General features: G+C 39.8%; 1 protein-coding gene across 2 annotated transcripts in view; it reads left to right on the top strand.

Moving 5' to 3' along the window:
- The first annotated feature begins 76 nt into the window (after positions 1-76).
- Positions 77-25,390, top strand: part of CXADR (CXADR Ig-like cell adhesion molecule) — a 32,841-nt gene continuing 7,527 nt past the window's right edge. Inside the window, exons 1-7 of one of the 2 annotated variants that reach the window (XM_042037908.1) lie at positions 77-196; positions 16,268-16,437; positions 17,102-17,306; positions 17,667-17,822; positions 18,831-18,953; positions 19,239-19,377; positions 19,731-19,917. In XM_042037908.1, the coding sequence (XP_041893842.1) occupies positions 133-196; positions 16,268-16,437; positions 17,102-17,306; positions 17,667-17,822; positions 18,831-18,953; positions 19,239-19,377; positions 19,731-19,917 (1,044 nt within the window). In that variant the 5' untranslated portion in view covers positions 77-132. Of the gene's footprint in view, positions 197-16,267; positions 16,438-17,101; positions 17,307-17,666; positions 17,823-18,830; positions 18,954-19,238; positions 19,378-19,730; positions 24,225-25,390 lie in introns of those variants that run through there. The other variant, XM_042037907.1, reaches the window with a different exon arrangement.

The following is a 25,390-nucleotide window of genomic DNA, read 5'->3' as shown; positions in this document are numbered from 1 at the left end:
CAGCCGGGGGCGCGGCGGGGCGGGGAGCGGCCGGAAGTGACGGGGCCGGGCCGGGCTGATTCACCTGCTGGGCGGTGCGCGGGGCGCAGCCCGGGCACGGAGCTGCCGCCGCCGCCGGGTGCCCGCCGCGCCATGGAGCTGCCGCCGCCGCCCGCGCTGCTGCTCGCGGTGTCCCTCGTCCTGCTCTGCTCCGCAGGTGGGCGCAGGTGGAAGGGACGGGACCGACGGGGAGGGAAAGGGAAGGAGGGAGGGAGGGAGGCGGTGGCGGCTCCTCTGTGGGGCTGGGAGAAAGCGGGGTGGGGGGGGCTGCTGCCCGCCCGGTGTCCGCCCCGGGGGCTGGGGGGCTCCGCGCCTCCGCCCGTGCGTGTGTGGGGTCCCCGCCGTGTGTGTGGGCGTGGGGGGGTGGGGGTGGTCTCCGCCCTGTGTGTGAGAGTGCGTGTGCGCGCCTCGGCCGTGTGCGGGTCTCTGCCCCTCGCGCATTTCCCCGTCCCCGGCAGCCCCTCTGCCCTGCCCGCCCTCAGCCCGGGGCGCGGTGCCCGCGCTGGCGGTGGGGCCGCGCCGCGGAGCCGACCTGGCCTTTGTTCGCCCTCAGCGCGGCTGCCGAGCTTTATCTGTCGCCTCCCCCTCCCCTTCCCCCGCCGCTCTCCCGGGCAGCCCCCGGTGCGGCCGGGGCCGCTGTGCCCGCCCGGTGTCTCCCGGCCGGAGCGGCTCCCGCGGCAGGCGGGCGGTGGAGTCCTCGCCACACGGGAAAACCGACTTAGAAAGAGCAAAAGAAAAAAAAAGAAAAAAAAAAAAAAAAAATTAAAACCCCAGCCCTGCATGTGTAGCACCTCCAGCATCCAGGCTGGCTCCGCTTTTGAGGGTGTGGAAGGGGCCGGGTGCTCCCGGAGAGCCCTCGGAACCCGGTTGTCCAGACCCGATGGCCAGGATTGAGCCCTGAGGAGTAAACGTGAGAGGATTTGAGGGTGGGAGGAAAGGAGTTGAACTGGATGGACCTAAACGCGTTTGTTTTTCGTGATGAAAGAAAACAAAGCAGTAGATATTCTCAAACAAAAAAAGCAATCGACTATACCCAAAACCCTCACATAACAAATCAAACGTGCCTGGGCTACTAAAAAGTAGGCAGATGTTTTTCATCTCACATGCTAGATGTTCTTAGGTTCCTGTAATGAAGTTGGCTGCCATATCAGTGTTTCTTAAACATATCTCTAATATAAAAGTAAGTTTTCACTAAAGTTGACCAAAATTTATGTGAAACTACAAAAGGTGACAAAACACCTAGGGAGGTTCAGGTTCACAGTAAAATGTGTATCAGTGGTGTCAGGAGGTCAGGTTTTATTTCCTATTGAAATGTTAATGCCTGTGTTGATGTCACTGCTGTTTTGGGAAATTACTCATGGGTTCAAAATTCTGTGTCTGTAACGGAATGGTGAACTCTGATCCCCTGAATGAAAGGGAATAGGTAGTTCTGCATTAACTGCGTTTCCCGAAGCAGAGTTGGAAACAAGGTAGATGCTGTGTAAGAACGATGAGTTACTAGTATTTAGTTGACAAGGTTAGTCATGAAGATTTATATTGAAACACTTTGTGTAACGAAAACTGTGAAAATAACTTGTGAGTAGAATTCTATGTATTGCATTTGAGCTAGATCACTGCTAGGCCATCAAAGACTATGATTCTAAAAAATTAGGAACAATTAATATATGAGGAAATGCAAACTCAGAACAGAATTTTACACTTTAGTTCTCCTGAAGGATACAGGTGTCTTCAGACCTCAGGGTGAAATTGGATGACTTTGTAAATAAAGAAATATTCCTCATGAAAACACGCATACTCTTTCGTACAGTTATTTGAATGACAGTACCCTAAAACACATATATTTCACACTCCTCTGAAGGAAATAATTGAATAATCTGTATTTCATAGGAGCTGATATGTCCTCTGAGCTCGCTTGTGTTTTTTCCCATCAGATTGAGTTAATGTTTCTGGGTCTGTGCTGCAGATAGACATTACTTCCTTCACTGAAGGAACAGATGTCGGTAACTTGCTGGTCTCCATATGGACCCAACCTAGAGGAAGCTATTTTTTGTGCAGTTGAGTGAAAGCTGTTGTCAGTGAAGCATTGCCTAGGTGCTGAAGTTACTTGAGTTTGGTGGTTGTGGTTTAACCCTAGCAAGAAACTAAGGACCACCCACATGGTCACTTGTTCCCCTTGTGTTGAGATGAGGGAGAGAATTGGAAGGGTAAAAGTGAGAAAACTTGTGGGTGGAGACGAAGACAGTTTAATGGGGAAAGCAAGATCCATGCATGCAAGCAAAGCAAAACAAGGACTTCATTCACCACTTCCCGTGGGCAGGGAGAAGCTCAGCCATCCCCAGGAAAGCTGGGCTCTGTCACATGGAAGGCTCACTTGGGAAGATAAATGCTGTCACTCTGAACGTCCCCACTTCCTTTTTCACCCAGCTGTGTACGGTGATCATGACATCATGTGGTGTGGCACCATCTCCCTGTATACAGTGTTAGGGAAATAATCTCCTTCCATTTGGTGCAAATTCAAATTTGTGTAGGGTTTTAGATGACTAAGAATAAATACAAGTGCTGAACTTGTGATCCCAGTTTAACAAATACGATAATAATTTACATCTTTTAAACTTCTGAAAATGTGTAACATCAGAACTTGAATCATCAATAATTGAAGTGTTAACATAGCCAGATTATACCTATAAAAAGATAGATGCTAAAAAAAGATCCTACATGCATAGTGACCCATTTAACCCTCGGAAGAAGGTTTTACGAAACAGGAATGCTGTGTGTGTAAATACCCCAACTGAGGATGAGTTTGAGGAGAGTGTTAAGGTAAATAACTGGGCAGGAATTTTCTTTAGTCTGTAGTGGTATCTTTTATTGCTGCTCTTGCAGTGGTTTTTATGTGCATTTTGGTTTTTTGTTTGCAATGGTAATAGTAGGCAATTTTGTACTCTGTTGAAATTCTGCAATGTGTGATGCTTTATTAACAGAATTGTAACCTTTTAAATCAAATTTCTGGTAAACTTTAGGAAAATCTATGGTTATTTCCCTGTTGTTAAACTTGCAAAAGTAATTCCAGTATCGTGCATGCAGGAGTGGAACCTAATGCAGGCATAGTAAGCCAGCATTTGGTGGCTAATACACTTTGTCAAATAAGTATAATAAGGAACTTAAGCCCGTTCATGTTTTTATGCATGCAATAGGATCTTGCAGAAGCTTAAATTAGAAGTGTGACTACCACAGGAGTTTAATGATGACTCCTATCCCAGTCTTTTAATTGCTAAACCTGGTACACTTCATCTCTTGGTCAGTAATTGTAACAAGATTCAGGGTTCAAGTTCTTCTAAACTATCCATTGATGTGAAAGTTACCTGAAATTTGGGACTTGTTTCCTGGATCTTAGAGTTTTAACAAGTATGAAAATCTTTAACCAGAGATTACTTAATCAACTGTTAGTCAGCTGCTGTGACATGGACCATGACATTTGAATTAGTGATTTTTGCCTTGGCTAATCTATGTTTCCCAGAAGGTATTTTATGTGTTGAGAATGCTGCTGCAGAGATTATTATAGCTCGTCACTTTGGTCTCCTCTGGCTGCCCCGCTGTGTTGCATCAAACTTCAGCTGCCTCTCTGTCTTTACTTCCAGTTCTTGCTTCTTCCACAGCTAAGCCCACTTAACAGACAGATGAAACTCCCCCTCCTGAATGTCTGGTTTAGCTTCAATTGCTGCTTTACAAAATACACACCTGCCCATATTTTTACATGAGCACATGTATGCTTTGCTACTCATACCATTCACACTTCAAGATAGTAATCCTGAATATCTTTAAATCTGCCTCAGTATTGAACCATATTAAAACTCCTTTGCCACAGCTCCTACAGAGATTTGTGCAGACTAGGAAACTTGGTTTTGGGGCTAGTGTTGTTTCAACATACTTCCACACTCATTTAATCAGCTGTTGCTTGCATGCTTTCATAAGCTTGTAGTGCCAGGGATTCTTTTTGCTCTTGTTGTGACTTCTGGTTGACTTAATGAAACTTTTAGATACTGTGTGAAACATTATAAATTTGGAGAACTTTTAGCAACTGTGTGGCTCACCAGCATGAAAGAATGTGTGCGTCACCACCCTTCTATTACATCAATTTAGTTACACTTGCTTCCCCCCTCCCCTTTTTTTTTTTTTTTTTTTTTTTTTAGGGAATTCCTCTTTTTACTCCTTTGCACCTTTCCAGGGATGGCTCAGAGAAATGCCACTTCAGCCAGTTGCCATGGGAGTAAGTGGCAGGGAAGTCATAGTTCTGTGTAAACCTGTTTCAGTAACATCTGCAGTATAAGCAGCCCACTGCATCCTTGCTGGTCCTTTCCTTTATTGCAGATGTAAACAGGTCTAGATTTGAAACAAGAAAGTGTTTTGCTACCAATTTGTCCTGGTACAGGGCAGGAATGAGTGACAGGAAGGATGGCAGAAGAGCATTAGTAGGAGAACTGGTTCTGTTTGATCAGTATTTTCCCAAAGCACGGAAATATCTGTAAAACCTTGGCCGGGAGAGAGCTTAGTTGAGGAGTAAGACTGCATGGCTAGATCAGGCAACCAGTCAAATGTCTAGATGTTACTGCAAAGATTATTTTTGCATCCTCTTTGAAGTTGTACCTGACATTCATCTGGCTCCACGGTGAGCTCCAGTTCAGGGAGTTTAAAAGTTATAAAAAGAGTAAATTTTTGTGAGGTCAGTTTTCTACCTGTTCCTTTTCTTGATCCAACTCAATGAGATCAAGCCTGAATTATAACAAGGGAGTGTCAGCTGGAACCTCAAATGTGCATGGTGGAGTATATTATTGCTATTGTTTATTAATTTATTTAAATGTCACCTACTTGCTGGATGACGTTCAAAATGTGATAAAGAGGCAAGATTTGGAGTTTTATTTACACTGGAGCCATTCACTGGTGCTCCGATGTCCTTTAGCTGCTGTCAAGAAGCATCTGAGGTACTTGATGGTTGCAAGTTTTGCAGTTGCACTTGCTGCTACATTTTTTTAAACAGATATGTTTTTCATGCCCTACAGCTAAAGCCTCTATGCTTAGTATGCTGAAAAATGATTAATCAACAAGAACTATTTGGTGTGTTGGATGGAAGGATGAGAATTTGATACATTCTCAACTGTTTGAACTTGTGCAGAATTAGTGTGCATAAGGAATTGAAATTTCCTGTGTTCACTTATCCTGCATCTTCAGCTCTTTGTTTTAGATGTATTAACAATATAAGCTACAAGGAATATTTCATCTCAGTTGTTTTAAGGCATGTAAAAATAACCTGTTCGTGTGTGTATAGATATAAATATATTCTAGTGTCTCCCTAAATTTTTAAATGATAAGTTAACTTCTTGGCTAATTAGGGTGGATATTCTAATTCATTGGGCTTATTCCTTTCTGTCTGTTTTTTACGTGGTGGGAGTGGGGCAGGGAAGGAAACAAGACTAGGCAGACAAGACATTTTTCTCTGTCATTGTGATGCTTCACCTTTATATTTAAAAAAACCCAACAAAACAGCAACAAGAAAAGAGCCCAAAATCAACTCTGTGCTACTGAATCAAATAGTTGTCAATCTTAGTGCAAAACTTGCATGAACTGGGAAAAAAGCATTGCTTGTTCAGTAGCTTGGAAGAGCCAAAGCCTCTTTACTCAAGTGAAAATAATATGGCTGCTCAGTTAAGTGTTGGATTGTAGTGAACTCCCTGATGCATTGACTGACAGATGTGCCCAGTGCATTCACACTGCCAGTGAGCTGCTTCATTCAGCTCCCTTTTAAATGCCATCAAATTGGCAGGAAAAAGATCGAATCATGTGGCTTGATTGCTTAGTGACTGTGTAAGCCTCCAATATCTGTCCGTAATGGGAAAGTGACTTGCAGAGCTAAAACAACCTGTGCAGTTGGGGTAGACTTGGTAGCGGAGAGGCGGGATTTTGTGTGAGTGTGTCGTGTCAGGATTTCAGCTCTGATCTTTTTCTTTTTTGTGCTCACTGAAAAAAGTCTTTGTAATGGTTGACCTTCATTTAATTTTGCACTTCTCAGTACTGTTTCTAGATGGTTCCTTAAAGGCTCTGAAGTGCAGTCTGGAGGTACAGTTTCGCATTACACCTGCCCCCATTACAGATGTGGTGCGGTTACATCCGATGTGTAACATCCTGTCTGCCGTGGTTGTTGCCCCTTCCAGTGGTGACATTGGATTCCTTCTCCCCTTCCTTGTGTCAGAGCAGCCTTGTGCAGCTGTTGGCAAAGTCCATCCAGCTGATACCACAGAAAACTTGGAACTCATAGTGATTTTCTGACACTACTCCTCTGCTTAAAACTAATCTTAATCCCAGTTTATGTTGCACTATCCCCTCCCCCTTTCAGTTGCCTCTCGAAAGCTTATCCTTCCCTTCAGTAAGGAGATCTGAATGCCCCCTCTCTCCCCTTGATAAGCACGTCCCTCTCAGGAAGGTCATCAGCCAGCAGTTGCTAGGATACGGGCTGGTGGCTTTGAGTTTAGCAACCCAAAAGCTTCAAGAATGTGCTGAACAAGTAAGGAGCACAAGGACAGTTGTAGAAGGAAAGGGATGTTGGAGAGAATCTGAAGGCAAAGGGTGTGTTGAAGAAAAAACGAAGTTGTGGGTGAATAAAAAAATAAAAGATCATTTAAGTTTTAGCCTGTGATCTTTAGGTTTTTGTAGTTGCATAATGTTGTTTTAGATTTTTGTAGTTGCATAATGATTTCAGCTGATCCCAGTGAAATGTGGTTGGGAGTGAAATCAAGCTCATGCTATGTATTTGCAGAGTTGGAGTTATTGGTAGTTTTATTTACATGAGCCTTAAAATTAAGAATTTTTTGTTAGATTGGGAGGGTGTGTAACTTGTACCTTAATTGTGCAGTACCTTTTAAACTGGGGCAGGGGTATGCAACACTACATGATTTGGAGCTATTTATTAATTTAATGCTGTCTGAAGACATCCAGACTGAAACAGATTTTTTTTTAAAATGTCTTTGAAGAAGTGTGCATACTCAGTTTCCTGTCTAGTTTTTTTTTTTTTTTTTTTTTAACTCGTGTGGTTTGACAGAGGATTTGAGGATTCAAATAAATGTGCCTCAGAAAAGTGGTGCTTCTCCCCCACCCTGCTCAGAAGTAGTAAAGTTTGGAAATACAAGCCCACCGTTTTGAGGCCCAGGAACAGAGTTGACTATCCGGTGGTCGAAATATCCCAGGCTTATTCTTATATGTAGGGTTTTTTTGGGGGGGTGTGTTTATTTTTGGGTTCTTTTTGTTTTGGTTGGTTTTTTTTTTGTTGGGGTTGTTGTTGTTGTTTGTCTTTTTTTAATAAGTGCCCTGCTGTTTCATCAGCCTTCTCATTGTAGCTTCTGGCAAAACCTTATTTTATGCACATAAGTCTTTTATCTGCACCGTCTGTGGAAGAAGTGTTCTGGAAACTTAACCAGACCAGAGTTCTGGGAGCTCAGTCACTCAGCCTCTTTGAGCTACTGGTGAGCTAGCTGAGGTGAAATGTGCAAGACAGAGTTTTAAAATCTTGTTGCTGCTATCATAAGTTGTACAAAACTCTAACTCTTTTCTACAAAAACTGCTGTGTGGATTTAGTTTCCTGAACTGTTTTTATATTTAGTCTGGGACTAAATGAACTAGGTAGGAGGAGACACTGTGTGCAGCCAAGTCTCTCCTAGGTGGGTGCTTTTATTCCTGGGTTGTCTTTACTTTCTCTGGCTCCATAAACTCTCTTTTCTGCCCAGTAGGAGAGTTTCACTAAGATCTGTGACTCCAGTTTAGAGAGCACTGACCTGGGAGATCTGAAATGCAGATGTGAACATCTTTTGTCTTAATTTTACTCTGTCTTTGAGGATTAACTAGTGTTCTGCCTAGTGGACTCAGGCTAGTGTAGAGGGGCAAGTTTTTATCTTCTCTCTAATCTTTTTGCATTGGGCCTCTTTGAGGCTTAAGTAGAAGAATACTTTGTATGTTAATGTAACTAGCCCGGGAAATGTTAGGTTTAAGTAGGCTTGTTGCTTTTGGTAAAATGTTTTGTTGGGGTGTTTTTACCAGTTACAGTGAACTGTGCTTATCTCTGAAATTTTTATCACTGCATTGTATGATAACAGGGCGTTAAGCATGGGAAAAATGTGGTCTGTGGAGCACGTCAAACAGTAGCTGTTTAACTCTTGATATTAGCAGGACAGTACTTTCTTTGTTAGAAAAAGCTTTGTGATTTGCCTTTATCAGCATGGGATTATCCTAAAAATCTGAATTCTTTGCGGAATTCTAAAATTAGACTGTATTAAAATCAAACATCTGTAGATACGTGGATTCAGATGCAGTAATGCTGTGTGACTTTTTCTTTTGTTTTATTAACTGCTCCGTTGTTACCTAGCATTTGTTAGTTCCTTACCAATTGCTTGCTTGTTCCTGTCCTTCATCTTTTGCTTGTTTTACCTCTGTTGAGGTTACTGTGAAGCCTGAGTATTCTTTGGTACCTGGGTACCTGACTAAATTAATACGATGTGTATTGAGCTAATATGTGTTTTGGAATCTGTTGTGAAGCATTTTTGAGTTTCATTCTCACATCAAAAATCCCCAAGTCTATTGAATTTGCTTTCTAAAGGGAAGACAATTTTTTTAATCCTTCTGTTAAACTTCCTTTTTATTGACATTGTTCCTCTAATGTTTATTAAGTTAAAGGAGACTGTTTAGGGACTGTTCTTTGAGTTGCAGAGTTTGACATAAGAAGAGTTAGATTCAGCAAAACTTCATAGTGTTTTGGGCCCAAGCTTCTGAAAGCTGTAACTGTACTGGGTCCTTTTGCTCTTGGAGGTAAGATGTAGAAACTGAGAATCCAAATCTGAAGCTGGGCCCTTTTTTTTAAGGCTTTTTTTTTTTTTTTTAACCTTTTGGAGAGGAGTCTCGTTGATAAATTTAGGATGTGATTTGGTTTTTCGCTTGTGATAAACTGTGGCAAAACAGCTTAACTGCAGCTTTGTGACCATCTTAGCTGTGCTGATATGACTCAGCTACTGGGTGCTGCAAAAACCACTAAAATAAGTAATGCCAAATATTTGTTTCTCTTTATTCTTTTGTGAAGGTAGCTTTTAATCCAGTTACTTGATCAGCAGGACCCTGTCTTGCAGATGCTCCCTTTGGCTGCTGAGGATGCTGATGTTTGGTATTTTAAGGAAGCAGGAGATGATTGTGGGATGCTGGCTGCTTGTGGAGATTTCAGCCATGGAGACTTGTGTTTGTGTTAGATTATGCCAGTGAACACCAGGCAGTCTCCTCAGCCAGCCACTCCTTGGTGTGTACCTTCCTCCCTGTGTACTCCGTGCTTGCTAAGGGTGTTAACTTGAGTCACTCGGTTCTACAGGGCCTTAGGTCAGAAGTGCAGGTTTGAAATAAGATGTTGTAGAACTTCTGTCCAAGTGAAGGTGGGAAGGGGGAGAGTTGGGCAACTTTGCTCTATAAAATCATTACAGCTAGCTGAAAAAAGTAGGAGATGAACTGTGGAGAAGAGGTGTATTCAGAAGTAAAATGGGGATGGTTTCAGTTTTTGAGACTGAAATTTGCCTGGTGAAAAGATTTGATCACAGGTACATCTCATTTGAAAGAAAAGTGTAAGCTGAAGTGTCTCTTAAGTGAATTTTATAGCTTGTGGCTCTCAAAGCACTAATGTGCATTTTTGGTCATGATCATTACTTGCTACTTAAGGTCTCATTCTGTGGAAAAAACATTTATATATTTAGAGACTCTCCTTGGTTGCAGTCAGGTGTTGGCAAACAAGACTGGTTTTGGAGAGCCTGGTAGTAAAGTACTCTGAAAATGCAGTTGCAGGTGGATCACACTAAGTACAGCAACATCTCTGAACTCAACTCTGCGTAGAAACTGTCCTGGTCCCCATCTAGGGAAGGACTGTGTCTGCTGGGTTACATAACCCTTCTGTGGCACAGCCCTATCTGATGCCAGAAACATTCATGCCAAATTTAGATGCACACCTACATTTGTGTAAGCCAGTAATGCACAATTTCAATGTGTCCTGATTAAATAAGAAAATACTAAATGCATAACTAATTAATCTAATAAATTACTTTCTGTTATTTATTAGTATATATCACAGCTCTGCTTATGTCTGTGTTGGAATGAAGAAAGCTTTGCTCCATTTTAATTTTTTGTCTGCTTTCTGTTTTGAAGATTCTTTTATACTAGAAAACAGCTTCCATCAGATTCCATAAAATATTTCATTTTCCCTAGATTAGTCTTAATAATATAGTTTACTAAACTGTGTTCTACTTGAGTGACACTTAAAGGTTAGTTCAGATATTGAGAAGGAAAGAGTTTTTCTAAAGATCGTCTACTGGTTTCCACCCCTTTAGAAATCATATGAAAAACTTGTTCAATCATACAGATATAGTCTGCAATGCTCTTTAGGGTCAGTTTCCCAGAAAGAGTATTTTATTCCACATTAAGAAACTTAAATCTGAATGTTCAGAATCCAAACTATGTATTGACCTCTTACTTCTTCTAATACAAACTTTTTAAAGGAATAATGCTTATTGCCCTTCATCAAGGGAAAGGTGCTTGTCTCTTCTCAACCGGTCACAAATGTTCATTCTTATGTTTGCCACAGCCAAATATGGTGCATGTTCTCCTTGCAAAATACTTTGAAAACAATATACAGCCATTTGGATCAAGTGCACTTGAAACTTGGCTTTCAGGGGTTTTCTTGAGAGTCTGTTGTGTGCTTTTGAGTCTACTCTTTGCAGTGATTTATTTGCTGCAATTAGAAATTAGATATTTTAATGCAAAGTATATATGAATAAGTGGGATAAATGACTTGAGTCACTTGTGTCTAAACCAGAAAAGGTGTCTGAAAAGGGTCTGAAATTTTATCCGTAAAATCATGCTAACCAAAACAAACACAAATCTTCCTTCAGCTTGGTAAAACGTCTGCCTGTCTTGTACTAGCAGTTAGATACCACAGTGGGTCCACTCATGTTTTGAGGCACATACTTAGCGGAATGAAATAAACAGAATATCCCTGATTTGTGTGGAAGCTGAAGGGGTAAAGCTTGGGAAAAAAATTGAGAAAATGTCATCTTGTCACTGTGTGTGTTGGCTTCATTAGATCTTTAATGCAGAATTGTTTGTGTTGAACGTGACCTCAGTCACATCCAGCCTTCTGCTCCAAACAGCATCAACACTGAGTACTTTGCTCTTCTCTGTATCAGCTATCACCTGTCCTATTTTTCTTTGATTCTTTACTGCTCGTGTAATAGTAGAAGGTTTTCATGTGGCACTGAAGTCCCATGCTGCTTTCAGCTTTGGTTGTGTTTTGACTTCCCTGGCAGGGGTGCTGCATGCCTGGGCAATATTTGTGTGCTCTTCCCTTGGTAGGCTGTTCTTGCTTCTTCCTCCTTCGGCCAAGCTGCTGATTAATGTGTTTATTTTGCTGGATGTTGGGATGTACTCCTTGTGTGGTTAGCAATTGCCCTTAAATACCCCCCAGTTTTCTTGAGCTCTTTTGCTTTTTAGGACTGGATCCCACAGAATTCCAGCTACTGGGTAAGTCAGTCTGCCCGTATGAAGTGCAGGGTCTGTGCTGGATTTGTCTTCCTCCTCGCAGGATTTTATACTTCACTGTATGATGGTCACTGCAGTCAGGGCTGTTGTTGATTCCATCCCCAGCAGGTTCTTAGGGTTCTTTTTTCCTTGAAAGCCATTGCAAGAAAGTATCAAATGGGGATTTATTCATTTGGTGCTGTTTTTCCCTGAAATCTTTCAGAAACCTCTTAGATTTTGTGTCATGCTGTGTTGCCCTTCTAGTAGATGTCACAGAGGTGAAAATGTCCCACTATAACTAATCTCTGTCATTTTTAGAAACTTTCTGGAACTGCTGAAATAGTCTTCATCGGCTTTCTTACCCCAATCAGGTGATTTGTAACAAACTTTGACTGTGATGTTGTCCATAATGTCCTTTCCTTTAATCCTGACCCACAAGCTCTTAGCAAGCCTGTTGTCCGTCCTGTAGAACAGCTTTTTGTGTTGCAGCTGCTCCTTCAGGTAGAGGTCAGGTCACCTGCTGTTCTTCCCTTCCTGGCTTTCTTGTGTCCATCCATGACAAAGTGCCAGTCACGTGAGCTATTGCACACCTCTCGCTCTGGTGTCAGTTCTGTGTGCGGGTGCTATAGGTGGTTTCCCTTTTAACATGCTTTATCCTCACCAGGATCTCTCTTCCTCACAAGAACCTAGACCAGGTACTTCCAATGGCTCAGTCTCTATTCCCTCCCCTGACTGCAAAGTTCAGATACAATTTCCTGGTAGATCTCTCATTTACAGCGCTCGTCACCAGCTCTGATGAGGTTGTTCATAACCTGCTTCCTCAAGTGGATCCCATCTCTAACTTGGCAGCCCTTGTTTCTCAGGGGTACTCGTGGTCTTAAAAATTAAAGTGCTCCTTGCAGTGCCAGTCCTGTAGTGAGTTCTTAACTTGAAGGACATGTGTCTACAAGCCTTTTCCCGCTTACATGAAAAGAGCAAGGAGAGTAAATGTCACCTGGGATTCTGTGTCCTTCTTTGCCCCTGGAGTTTTCTAGTCACATTTGATTTGCTCCAGGTCTCCTTTGCTAACATCAGGTAATAATTAAGTGGGAATAGAACAAAAAAGAAAAAGGCAATAGTGGTGATGATAATAAGGGTCAGAGGACCCTTGACAATCTCTGACATGTCGAATCTGGCCAAGCCTCCTTCTGCAGCATATCTGGCAGCAGATGTGTCTTCTCTGCAGAAGGGAATCTCCAATTACCTGCCCCTCCCTTGTGTTGCTAATGCTCAGTCCAAGCCCAGCTAGCTCTGACATGTATCTTAATTGAGGTGCTTGCTGCTTCTGCATGCTGATGTTGACCCAAAAGAAAGAGAAAGTGGAAAAGATCTTTGTGTTTGCAGCCTTAGTCTAAGAAAGACTGTGGCACACTGGTATAATGAGAGGTGTTGGGAGATGTGCCGTAAGAAAGGAATTGAGATTTATGCAAAAGCTCTGATAATTAGAAGGTTCAGACTAATGTTTGAGTACCTCTCTTAGCAGCTAGTGTGTGCTGGAAGCTTCATGTGCAGGAATGATTGTTGAGTGTTATTCTGAGGATTGTGTGCTTTAGCTTTCATTGACATGTTTGCATGCAGTCAATGTTCATGAAAGTACTACTTGGACTTCAAAAGTGTCAAAAATTGAAACTTGAAAAATATTTTTGTGACAATCTTCTATTTTGAGCAAGGCTCTTCAGGCTTCTGGATTCTGCTTTTATTTGGCACATGGTTACTATGTCAATTTGTATGTTTGGATCAGAGAAATGAGTGCTGTAGTAGAAACTGTTTCTGGCTTTTGAAGCACTTGGACTAAGCTGACAGGCAGTGATAGGCAGGACTACTGGAGTCTGGCTTCCTAGGAGTGCGTCTCTGAAATGTAGTACTTCCAGCTTTTAACATAACTTTTCTTCCCAGTTGCCAGTGTCTTTTTCTCAGTGTTCTGCCATGAAACTGTGTAATGTCCACTTTGAAATTATACTCACATGAGTTGTCTGGCAATGAAGAGGCAAGAGATAGTTGAAGAATCTAATGCTTCTTAGCTCTGTCAGTACATATGAGTACTTGGGGGACTTCTGGTTGTACTGGCCTGTTATTTCTGCTTTTATATTTGTTTGAAATTGTCAAAGAGATGAACAAGCAACAGCTGAAGAGGGAGAGATATAAAACATTGATCCTACAAGTCCCATTTGTTTAGAAAAGTAGTCAAAAAAATCAACATGTGGATACTCATCTGTCCAGTTTGGTTTGGCCATGTTGTGTTTCAGCAGGTATCCACTGAAAATCAGAGGAGTTTATACTTTTTAGTAGTAGGGACGTGTCATGGCATCCCCAGAGTATGAATTCTATTATCCACTATCTGCTGTGAAAAGGCAGAGTGTTGCTCTTATATGAATTATTGTCCAGTTTGTGAAATTCTCAGCAGGTCCTCTTGTGGGGAGGGGGAAGCAAATGTGTGTGCTGTGGTCCTTTGTGGTGGAACTTCAGATGGCAGTGTGAGCGTGACTGGAGATGCTGCCACAGAGCAGCAGCTCTGCTCCAGTGATTTACTTCCGAATGAAAGCTTTTAATTTCCCAGGTTACAGATTTGAGGCTTTTAAGGAAGTAAGTAACATAATAATGTATTTGATTATCAGTCACTTAAACTCTACTTGAGTTCACATCCCTTTTCTTTAATATAGTAACATTGCAGATGCAGAAATGCAATTTGGAGATGAACTCGAGAATATTGTGTTACAGTTCCCTAATGAGGCCGTGGGGAAAAGGGAAACAAGAGTATGGAAGCTGCTGAAAAAAACAGTTCAGGAATTTACATTAATAATGTAAATGCTACTGTCTATTATGGAAGCATGAATGTACTCTAAATCTACCCATAAATAGAGGTGATGGGTAGTAGTAGTGTTGTCTTTGTTTATATAGAGCTGACCAAATTTAATCTATTCACTAGTCAAACAACATTTTAAAGAGGTGTAGAATGGCTAGTTTTACACTTGGAAATCTGAAAAGATCCTTTAGAAGGGAATAGGATTTATGACAAATCAACAGGTATTCATGGAGATCACTATTATTTAGGGAACCGTTGTAATTCAACCTAGAAGCAGAGAATTAACTGTTCAGATCTGTTTACTGTGGTCAAAAAAGAGGTGGTACAAACCCATTAGAGTTGTCTTTGAAAAGGTGTCCATTGTCGGTAAGAGACATTGCACATAACTCTCTTTCCTACCTCAAGTTGATTTAAGTTTTTTTGGTTGGTGTTTCTTTTTTTCCCCTTCCCCCAGACTGAAGGCAATGTCATAAAAAGTAATACTATGAATGATAGGAAACAAAATAATCCTACCTAGTTTGTTAGTAATTAACTATTCTGAAGGCCTTTTCTTGCAGGCTGTTGTCTGGAATTTAGTATATCAAGTGATTTTTCTTTCTCAAGGATTTTTTAAAATAGCTGTTAAAGATCGCATTGTTTTGTCATCAGGAAGAGAATGCAAAGACTTGATACAGAGCAAAATTTTAGTAAAGCAGAAGGATATCTGTTGGGTCCCTTCCAACTCACCATATTCTATGACCTACTGCAGGAAGCTCCTCTACCGTGCTGGAGCTCCTCTACTATGTGGAGAAGTGCAAGTTAGAACACAAAAGCACTGTGTAAAATGATTTTAAACTTTCACCTGAGGCTGTTACTTTAGATCTGTAAAAGGTGCCAAAGCCATCTATCTTCCTCACACTGTCCATTCTCCTGGTGGCCTTGCAGTTCTCATGGCTGTGATCACATCTGTGTGTCTGTCTAGCAACCTGCACACATAAAATGACTGAAAACCTGAGCTTGGTTTCCAAGAAGGTGGACAAAACAGTAGCTGTGCCAGTGCAAAACCCATTTCCATCATGAGCAAAGGGTGTGCTTTCCACATCCTGGCTGTGATGTGCAAGCCTGCTCACTTGATACAAGGGACGCCTGTGTTTGTTGTGAAATAGGGGGAATCTTGCTTCAGGCCTTTTGAGTAGCTCTTTTTGTGTCACTATATGGATTCTTTTTCAGGGTTGAATTGAGGAAAATTTGTTGTTTGGAAGCATGTTTGCCTAGAGGCATGCGGATAAGGATTGCACAGCCTTTTTAGAGGAGTAAGACAAACAGAAAAGACAAACAAATGCAAAAATACTCATTGAGATGTTTGAAAAAGATTAATTTGTCCTCTGTGTCCCTGTAGATAGAGGAGCCCTTATAGCTCAAGGCAAAGTAACTTACTTCCAACCCGGGACTTCTCAAGAATTCTTTCTAATCTGGCAGACTTCATTACTGTTCCATACTTTCATTTTACAGTGAGGGAGTAATAGTAAGGTGATTATATAGTGACTTGAAAAATCTGCTGTTGGAAATGTTTAGTTTAGGTTTGTGTGGGACTTGAATTGTGCAAAAAAGAAAAAAGTATGGCTTGAAAGATGTAGCTGCGTGTTGGATGTAATTCCAAATGAGCAGCACGGGACTTCGTGCTGTGTTGGGTAACAGGATCTGCACAGGCTCTTCATCAGTCTGACTGATGGCATGATTTCTAGACAGGAAAAGTATGTCATAGAACACTTACAGTGAAAAACTGTGTGTGACTTGTTTTCAAAACATAAAAATATGTTTTTATAGGTCTAACAAGAAGCCTAACTATAACTTCAGTTGACCAGTCAATGTTTGAAAAAGCACAAGGAGAGAAAGTTACGTTGCCATGTACTTTTGAACTCTCGGAAGAAGATGAAGGCCCACTAGATATCGAGTGGGTATTGATACCAGCAGATAATCAAAAGAGGGAGCAAATAGTAAGTAGAGACTTCTTTTTGGGCAGTGTTAATTCAGTTGTTTGAGTAGGTCAATGTATGAGTTTTGTTACTGCCTTTTTAAACTTCCACCTTTTCAGGCTGGGATGCTTGTGATCTTAAATTGCTTTGAAGCACCAGTCATATGAAATCTAGTGGAAGTTTTGAAATACCAGATTAAGGATGAAATGTCAAGATATTTTTCACTATAAACTTGCCTTCTAATGAAGAACTCCCAAATTAAATACATTTCAGTTCCAAAAAGGAAACATTGATTTTGTACCTGAGTTATATTCCTTATTGAAAACAAATTCAGGAGGACTTAATTTTAACTATATTGACTCTTTTAGTTATTAATGCTTTCCTGCCTTTGGAAGTGTAATCAGTATTAGTAGGCAGGTTTTGCAGAATTAAGTTAGAGCAATTCTAAACAGTTTTCTTTCAGTCAGAAGTCAATTGTGACATATTGGTACTTGGTCAGGTGTTTGGTTGGAGTATTCATTATAATGCTGTGTGTGGTGATGTTTTGAAGATGGAGATATTTGGCTATGTCCTATGTCTGGGGTTAAAACTATAGAAAGAAACTTGAGTATTCAAATAGACCAAATTATTTAAAATGTTTGCCCACTAAGTGGATTTCTGAATCATATTTCTTTTTTTTTTATAGATAATTATGTATGCTGTAGACAGGGTTTATAATCATTATTATGCTTCTATGACTGGGCGAATGCAGTTTACAAATCTTGATCCCAAATCTGGTGATGGTTCATTGGATATCCTGAATTTAAAGGCAGCAGACACTGGCACATACCAGTGCAAAGTGAAGAAGGCTCCTGGAGTTCAAAGCAAAAAAATACAGTTGACTGTACTTGGTAAGATAATTTATTTTCTTAAATTTTCAGTGATGTTTTTTATGTGCTTATTCCATCCTATTTTCAATGTCTGAAATGAAAATTTCCAGTTGGGTACTGTTGTACTGAATCTGTGCTGATTATGGTCCTTATCGAGGCCTTGGGAGGGATGGGTATAATCCTGTTCTAGGAGGTGAAGAGAATAATATTTCAAATAAAGAGTATTTTTAGAAGTTCTGTGCCTGGCTCGTATTTCATAGAAAATCTTTCAGTGCATGGAGATGGTTTGTGGCACAAACTTTATCTTTTGCAGAATAGACTGACTGCTAGTAAGCATTTTGATTGTGGCTGTTATTAATTCAGTGATGTTTTGTTTATTAGTAAAGCCAGCAAGGACCAAATGTTCCATTGAAGGATCACAGGAGATCGGAAAAGACGTTACCTTGAAATGTGTGTCACAAGAAGGATCCCCACTTCTGTCTTATGACTGGAGGAGAGTATCTGGCACACACGAACTTCCTGCCACTTCTGTGCTGAGTACTGTCAAACTTCATTTATTACTCTGAAATACTTAAAAAGATTGCAATAGTATTTTTAGCTTATATTGACTTGTGAGCATCCCAGAGTTAGTGTTACTATAGAGTAGTCAAGATCAAATGTCACTTCTGCCCTCTGAAAAAACTGACTTTGAAATGAGCTGGAGTTGATTTTGGTTTTTAATTCATGATGGGAAATGTTTCAAGCTTCAAGTTGAGATTCTTACCATTAGGCTGCAGTATCATGCTCACCCGTACCCGAGTGTTAGGAGTTACTCCTGCTTGCTGATGTTTTTGCTTTTGTGCTCAAGCGGACAGTAGGGAATTCAAAAGTGGCTTCAGTTTGATTTAAAAGAAGCAAACATCTCCATTTTTTTTGTAAGCTTCTGCACTTTATTAGAGTATGTAATATCTTAAAACCTAAAAATTAGCTATGAAGGAAGAACCTAATACTGTCCTTTGTTTTGAACTTAACTCCTGGTAGTGCTAGTTGATGTCTCTTAGTTCTTGTTTTGACAGTGAATGGTTGATCATTAAAGTCCTTCTCTGTACCACTGAAGACTTTAGGCTACTGTTGTTATGCCCCTTCTTTCTTCACATCCCAAATTTGACTCATGGTAACAAAAAGAGCAGTTGACAATATCGGTGCTGGACAAGAATGAGTGGGAAATTGTGCAAGAGTGACTTGTAACTTACTAAAACCATGTTAGTTTTGGGCTTGTAAATGTAGGTTTGGGGACACTGAGAGTGTTGTCAAGAATCTAGACACTACCTAACTTGTTCAGCAAGTAGAGCAAGTCAAATGCTGTGGAATACATTTCTAACAGGGTAAGACTTTTACAAGCAATAGCATTTTACAGCACGATAGAGCTTTGTTTTAATCTGGATATCTTTAATATGACATTTTAAAGTTAAGATTTCATGTATGTGCTGGATTAATAATTCTATGAAGTTGACTATGGAATTATATTTAGGCAAATGATAAACCTCTACCTTCTGTTGTTTGTAGATAAAAATACAGGGGAACTTCTTCTGAAAAATGCCTCTCGAGAGTATTCTGGTACATACAACTGTGTGGCCTCAAACAGAGTTGGCACGGATGAATGTTCTGTTGAGCTGAATGTCACCCCTCGTAAGTGTTTGCTGTGTAATAGTCACACAGTGTTCTGTGTGTTAAACCTGAACAGTCTTTTTCTCTAAACTCCTAAAAGGTTTAAAACCCCAACCCTGTTATGTAACTTGTGGGTGCCGCTTCAAGTCTTACTGTTTTAAATGCATGTGACTGAGCACTTCCCCTCTGATTCAGTGATGTATTATTGACCTGCCTCATATGAAGCATACTGGGCTTAATGTTAAAAGAAAGTTGGTCTTATAACTTTGACATTTAACAAACAGTATTGTTATTTGCCTATTCTAGCCGTAAATACAGCTGGTATAATTGCTGGAGCTATTATAGGAACCCTGCTGGGTCTCGCTGTACTGTGTTCTCTCATCTTCTGTTGCTGTAAGAAGCACAGAGAGAAGAAATATGAGAAAGAAGTACATCATGATATCAGGTAACATGTCTCTAGTTTCTGAGCAGTATTATTGGAAGATTAACTTTTAAATGTGTATTTCTGCAAATAAGTTACTTAACAGTTGAGATTTCTGTCTTAATCTGGAAATCTTATTATAACACACTGATGGCTTGTCAGAGAACTTTTTGTGGTTTGTCTAATTTCAGTAAACATTTTAAAGGCAATGAATATTGAGGGTTTGGGGGATTTTTGTTAATTTAAAGGAAGATGTAAGGATTTTTTTGCCTACTGCATGAGAATAAAAAAAAACCAAACTGAGTATTTGTTTTAAAGTAGTGGTGACTGAACTCTTGTTCTGCAACTGGTTTTTTTTTTTGTTTTGTTTATTTTAGAGAAGATGTTCCACCTCCAAAAAGTCGCAGTTCAACAGCTCGCAGCTACATTGGCAGCAATCGTTCTTCCCTGGGCTCAATGTCTCCCTCCAACATGGAAGGATATACCAAAACTCCATATAGCCAAGTCCCAAGTGAAGACTTTGAACGTGCTCCTCCTCAGACCCCAGCCTTTGCACCTTCAAAGATAGCTGCACCTAATTTAAGTAGAATGGGAGCTGTTCCTGTGATGATTCCAGCACAAAGCAAAGATGGGTCGATAGTATAAAATATTATTAATTTAAAAGCTGTTTTTTAAAGTGTTCATTGTAAGTATTAGAGAAAACTACTGTGTTCCATCCCTCATTTAAACACTGGCATGAAAGTTTCCTTGAAGAGAATATACAAGTTAGTTTGAAAAGCCACCAATTATCATATTTAATTTTAAAATTATTAGTATATGACAGTTGAACTATTTGCTAAAAGCGTTGAAGTTCGTAAAAAAATATCGGACACTGAAGGTATTTGGACCTCTGGTAGGTTGCTGAGGAGGCTCTGACACTGTCAGCTAATGTGCAGTTCTGAATGTGTAACAGTGAGACACAAGTGGGAAGTAACAAAAGCATTTCATGTGTAGACCATGAAGTTTCTCAGAGGTCCTGAGACTTTATTCTCAGTTGTGGAATAACAGAAATATTTTAACTTGGCCACTGTCTGGTATAGTTGCAGGGGCTGAAATACCAAGGATGACTTTGGATTCTGTTCAAATTGAATATTTATGTGGTTCTTTAACCTGGTAATGTTTGTTTGGAGTACTTGAGCTCTTATTTCAGGGGCAGACAGTTACTTGATTGGTTCAATTAATTTAATTAATCTGTTCTGAATTTAAAATGGCAGTGAGTGGAAGTGTGACAGGAGACCTGGCAAGTTCTTTGAAACACAAATTTTTCTACAATAACTAGCTCTGGTCCTGTCATATAACAATACTTTTGTTATCTGATGCAAGAGGTCCTATCAGGTTGTTGGTAGTGCTATCTAAGCTCTAAAATCTACAGATCAACTGTTAATATCACAGTAAGAATTAATTAATGTATCTTTATACAGGTCTTTAAGTTAATTGTACCTTGCCTTTTCCAATGCCTAGTTAGATACTAAGACAGTGCTCTTAGGTTTTTTTCCAAAGCAATTTCCTAGAAGCTCCATAGGGATTTAATGAAACCTGTTAAGTAACTGGTATTTGATGTCTGTCCTCTTGCTCTAACCACTGTGGAAACAACTTTTTCCATATGTACCTAAGCAGTAGTCAGCCCTTGTTCAAGATGCTAATGTCTGGCTGTATGAATTTGCAAGGAGTTCAAAGCTCACTTTTCCTTGCCTCTTCAACAGCCCTGAATATTCTGAACCAGTCTTCAGACTGTAGAGGCAAGAGTTCCATGTAGCTGAGAGGCAATAATTATCCAGAATTGTTGATACAAATTTCATGTTGCAGGATTAAAAACACTTCTTCCCAATTTTGCATACTTAAAGCAATACAGGAGAAACACAACAATTCCTTGTCTTACTTTCACATGTATTTAAAGACTTCTTATAGCTTCTGATGACTGTTGTTATATACCTGCAAAAGCTCCATTTAAAACTCAGTACAGTTTGCATCTGTGAATTTTTTCTTTCCTCCTGTTTTCTACCTTCTTTGTCTTGTGCTGGGGAGCAGGTGGGGGAGAGTTTTTTCAGCTTGCTCTAGCTAGAGATGTTGAACTGCAAGGTATTTTGGAAAACTGTAAAAGCATTATAGTGTGTGCACTGATGTTAATGAAGGAAATATCTGAATAGCCTGTTGAAAGATGTTAGGATTATTTGTGTGTAGCAACAGTGTGAGAAAACAACATTCCCCCAGACTTCTAGGTTTAGTATCTGCTTTTTTGTAGCTGCTTATAGATATGTGATGAATTCTTTTGCTTACTAAGTGTTTGTCCTATCTGTAAATAGGTGCACAATTTTTGGCTGGCACTATTAATATAAAGAAATTCTCCTGCCCATGGCAGTGGTTGGCACAAGGTCATCTTTAAGCTCCTTACAACCCAAACAATTTCACGGTTTTAACATACCCTTCATACTGAATTTAGAAACTTGAATGGCTATTAAGTAATATAGAGTTAGTTTTACACATCTGGGACTTTTTTAGATTGTAAACTGATACTGTTAGAGATCAGATTTTTTATCTTTCATGTGTGCCTTGTCAATAAACTTTGCCTGATTGTAACTTCAGTTTTTATGAAATTTCTGGTGCCTAAACATACTGTATGAACAGGTGCTTAGATGATGGTACAGTTCTTAAAACATGACACTGTGATCTGATTTCTTGATTCTTATGTACTATTTATACCTCTTCATGCCTATTTTTGGATGTGAACTTCAGTGTCTCTCTCTGTATTGTTCTGTATTTCAAAACGTCACTTACTCCTTCAATTGCTAATTATGATTTGAGTGTTTGTGTTCCTGAAAACTCTTCAGTTGTTGTACCAATGAGAGGGATGATTGACTTTTATTTATGTGGTAAAGAATAGGTTTATTAAATGTGCCAAACATAGCTTCTGAAGAACTATAGATGAGGAGACATCTTTTTGCATCCAATTATTGTGATAGAAGAGACTTCCAAGATGTTAATCATACACTGATTGTTTACCTTGAAACTAAGGCCTTCCTTGATGAAAAGGGTATAGTTACTATAAATACAAGTTGAGTGCAAGACTAAACTGAATCACAGACTGAGAGAGAGCTATAAACCTAAGGAACAAGGCAGCAAACCTACTAAATTTAGTTCTAAGCCATCTGTGGACCTATGTGTATTTTGGTGGTTTGGGGTTTTTTTAAATTAATTTTTTGTTTGTTTGTTTTGGTTTGTTTTTGGTTTGGCCTGAGACCCTGTAACTTACAGTCAGGTAAGCCCTAGGACACAAACCCAGAGACCTGTCTCAGTAAAGCACGCAGAGCGGAGTTTACACATGCTTGATGCTCTGTCAGCTTGTGCAAAATAATAAATGGACAGAAGGACAGCCTGATGTGCCCTCAGAGCCTGGCTGTTAGGCTTAGCAGCCTTGACAGTGTCTGTCTATTTATGTAATTGCACGGAAAAATGAAAGAAATGGAATCTGACACAGTCCTTATCTGAAATATAGAACCTCTGACTTGGGGTAAACTCTGCCTCAAGTTGCTATCATCATGCCTTTTTGGGTGGATGCAACACTACTATGAAAACATAATACTGCTACTATAAATTATAAATTGTTTCTTTTGTCACTAGATTGTTCACTTACACTGGATTATGATTCTCAAAAGCAACTACTGTATTTAACAATAATTTCTAGGTGTATGGGAGATGAACTGGTTAAACATGTGAGGTGTCCGATGTGGCAGAGAGCTCTGCTGACAGAACACTTTTAGGAAGTAATGGCAGCTGATATACCATTTAGGAGGTGGCATTTTTAATGTCTCATTTTATTAAAAAAAGGGGGAGGGAAGGGGAGGGAGTACCATTGTGTAAATACTATAAGTGAGCTCAAGAAACCTCTAGTTAATGTCATGACTGTAAACTTGCCTGTTGAGGACTACTATATATAGAAAGAAACCCCATAATTTTAGCATGGTGTGAATAAAGTGTTAGATTTGTAATACTGTAGAGGTTATGTAACACTTGTCCATACATTACAAGAAGTTTTCATCAACTTTCTGCAGTGGATATTTAAAGATACTTGTGTGAAACTTCCTTCCCTAAAAACGAATACTTCTTCCAAAACTGTGCGGTGCACAAAAATGCCTTGTTGGAGGGGTAAAACATGACTTTTGAAAGAAATGTACAACGCATACATCTTTCTCAGCTCTTGATAGTCTCATTCATATTAGATGTATGCTTCCTGTTTAATAGTGCAAGTAAGACTTCTGAATTGCAAGTTTTTCTGTAATGCTGAATATTGTATATTACTGGTTTCCATGACAAGCTTTTAGTTTTGTTCTGAGCAGTGTATATATTCTGGGTCACTCTAGGTCTTTGTTCCAGTCTAAAGATATTATGCTATTTGTGTCACTTAAACCTTGTTTTATACACTTGATAGGTGCTTTTTGGGGTCCTTTGTTTAATAGTCCCCTAGCATTGAGGCATAGCTCAGCTGAAAGCAGAGCAATAACTTTCTGGGATCCAAAATGTTACAATGTTACATTACACTTCTCATGCACAAAGCATGGACTTTGAACATTGATATGAATTTCAGTATGAGGTTTTATATTCACACTTTTGGGGGAATGGTATTTTAAAATACAGGTATTGTGAGTGAATTTGTAAAAAAACAAAATCTAAAATTTTGAACTGCTGTAGTTCCATGACAGACTTGTGTACTTTTTGAAATAAAACTGTTGGAGAAAACAGTAGTCTGTCTTTATTTTAAAGCAGCACTTGTGTATGGCATCAGCTTTCTCTCTATGTAATTGGAAGTGAACTAATAAATATGGCTGTGTATACCATGGTGGCATGAATAATTTTATTTGTTGTTCTTTTCCCCCCTTCCAAGGCAAGTAAAACTTTAGATATTTTAAAATATGCACTTTTAGATGGGATTTTTAATTGTGGATATCAATAGTTATTCTGAAACATACGGATGGAAAGGAACTTTAGATTGAATTTCATCCCCCTTTATTTTAGGTAGAACCAAAAATTCCTGTAACTGAGTAATCTTTGTCTTTAAAGTTCAAACAAGCAGGGTGACAGCACTCAAAGCATGTTGATAAAATGCTCAGGTTTTTTGTGTTTAATGTGTTAATACGCATCTTTTTAAATTTCAGTGAAGTTGACTCAGAATACTCTGCACCACTTGACCTTGCAAACAAACTGATTATGGTCCTTGTTTTACCTGAGATTAATGTGATTTCTCCAGTGTCATCTCGGGTGTATATCCAAAGTCTGGCATGGGCTCCATTTGCATTAATGGCATGTATTAACTTCATATTGTTGGAGGCATAATTACATTTGCTCATAATGTACACATGTTCATATGTTACAATGCATGCCTATGTTCATATAATAGTGTGTTCTGGGCCAGACCACACAATACATGTGTGCACAAGCATGTGAAGTTAAATGGAGTACTGGTGAATAAACCTAGGATTTTTTTTTTATTTCCAATTAAGGCTCATGCTTAAATACAAAAGGAAACCTAATAAAAGTGGAAGTTCAGATTTGTCTCTATTTATAGAGTTCTAAGAAACCTTTCTTACACTCTTTTTAACATTCACGTCAAGACTTGGGAAAGGGTGGAAGTATTGAATTTAGGGTGGCAGTTTTGTCACAGATGGCTCTTGCATGCTTCAGCTGCTCCTCAGGTCTTTTAGTTGGAGGATAGGTGACAGTGAACCAGAAGTTGAGTACCTCCAGCTTGTCTGTGGAATTCCAGCAAAGCATCTAGAACTTTCCTGAGTGTCCTGACAGAACAGAGGGCACTCAGCACCTGGTAGGTCTACAGAACCTCTGTGGTCCTTTATATGTGTATTAGGCAATGCCTTGGATAAAATTTCATAAAAGGTCTGGCTGGCTGTTTGTTTGTTTCTCTGAACATCTTGGCTGTGTCTTTGAGCTTAAAATTTGTTTCCCTGATGGAGCAGCTTGAGTTCTTTCAAAGCTCTGTGGTAATACT

Source organism: Corvus kubaryi, unplaced genomic scaffold (assembly GCF_017639235.1).
Source record: "Corvus kubaryi isolate FWS band 111438036 unplaced genomic scaffold, C.kubaryi_AGA036_p1.0 37391, whole genome shotgun sequence".
NCBI classification, from domain to species: domain Eukaryota; kingdom Metazoa; phylum Chordata; class Aves; order Passeriformes; family Corvidae; genus Corvus; species Corvus kubaryi.
This window is presented reverse-complemented; position numbering and strand designations above follow the sequence as displayed.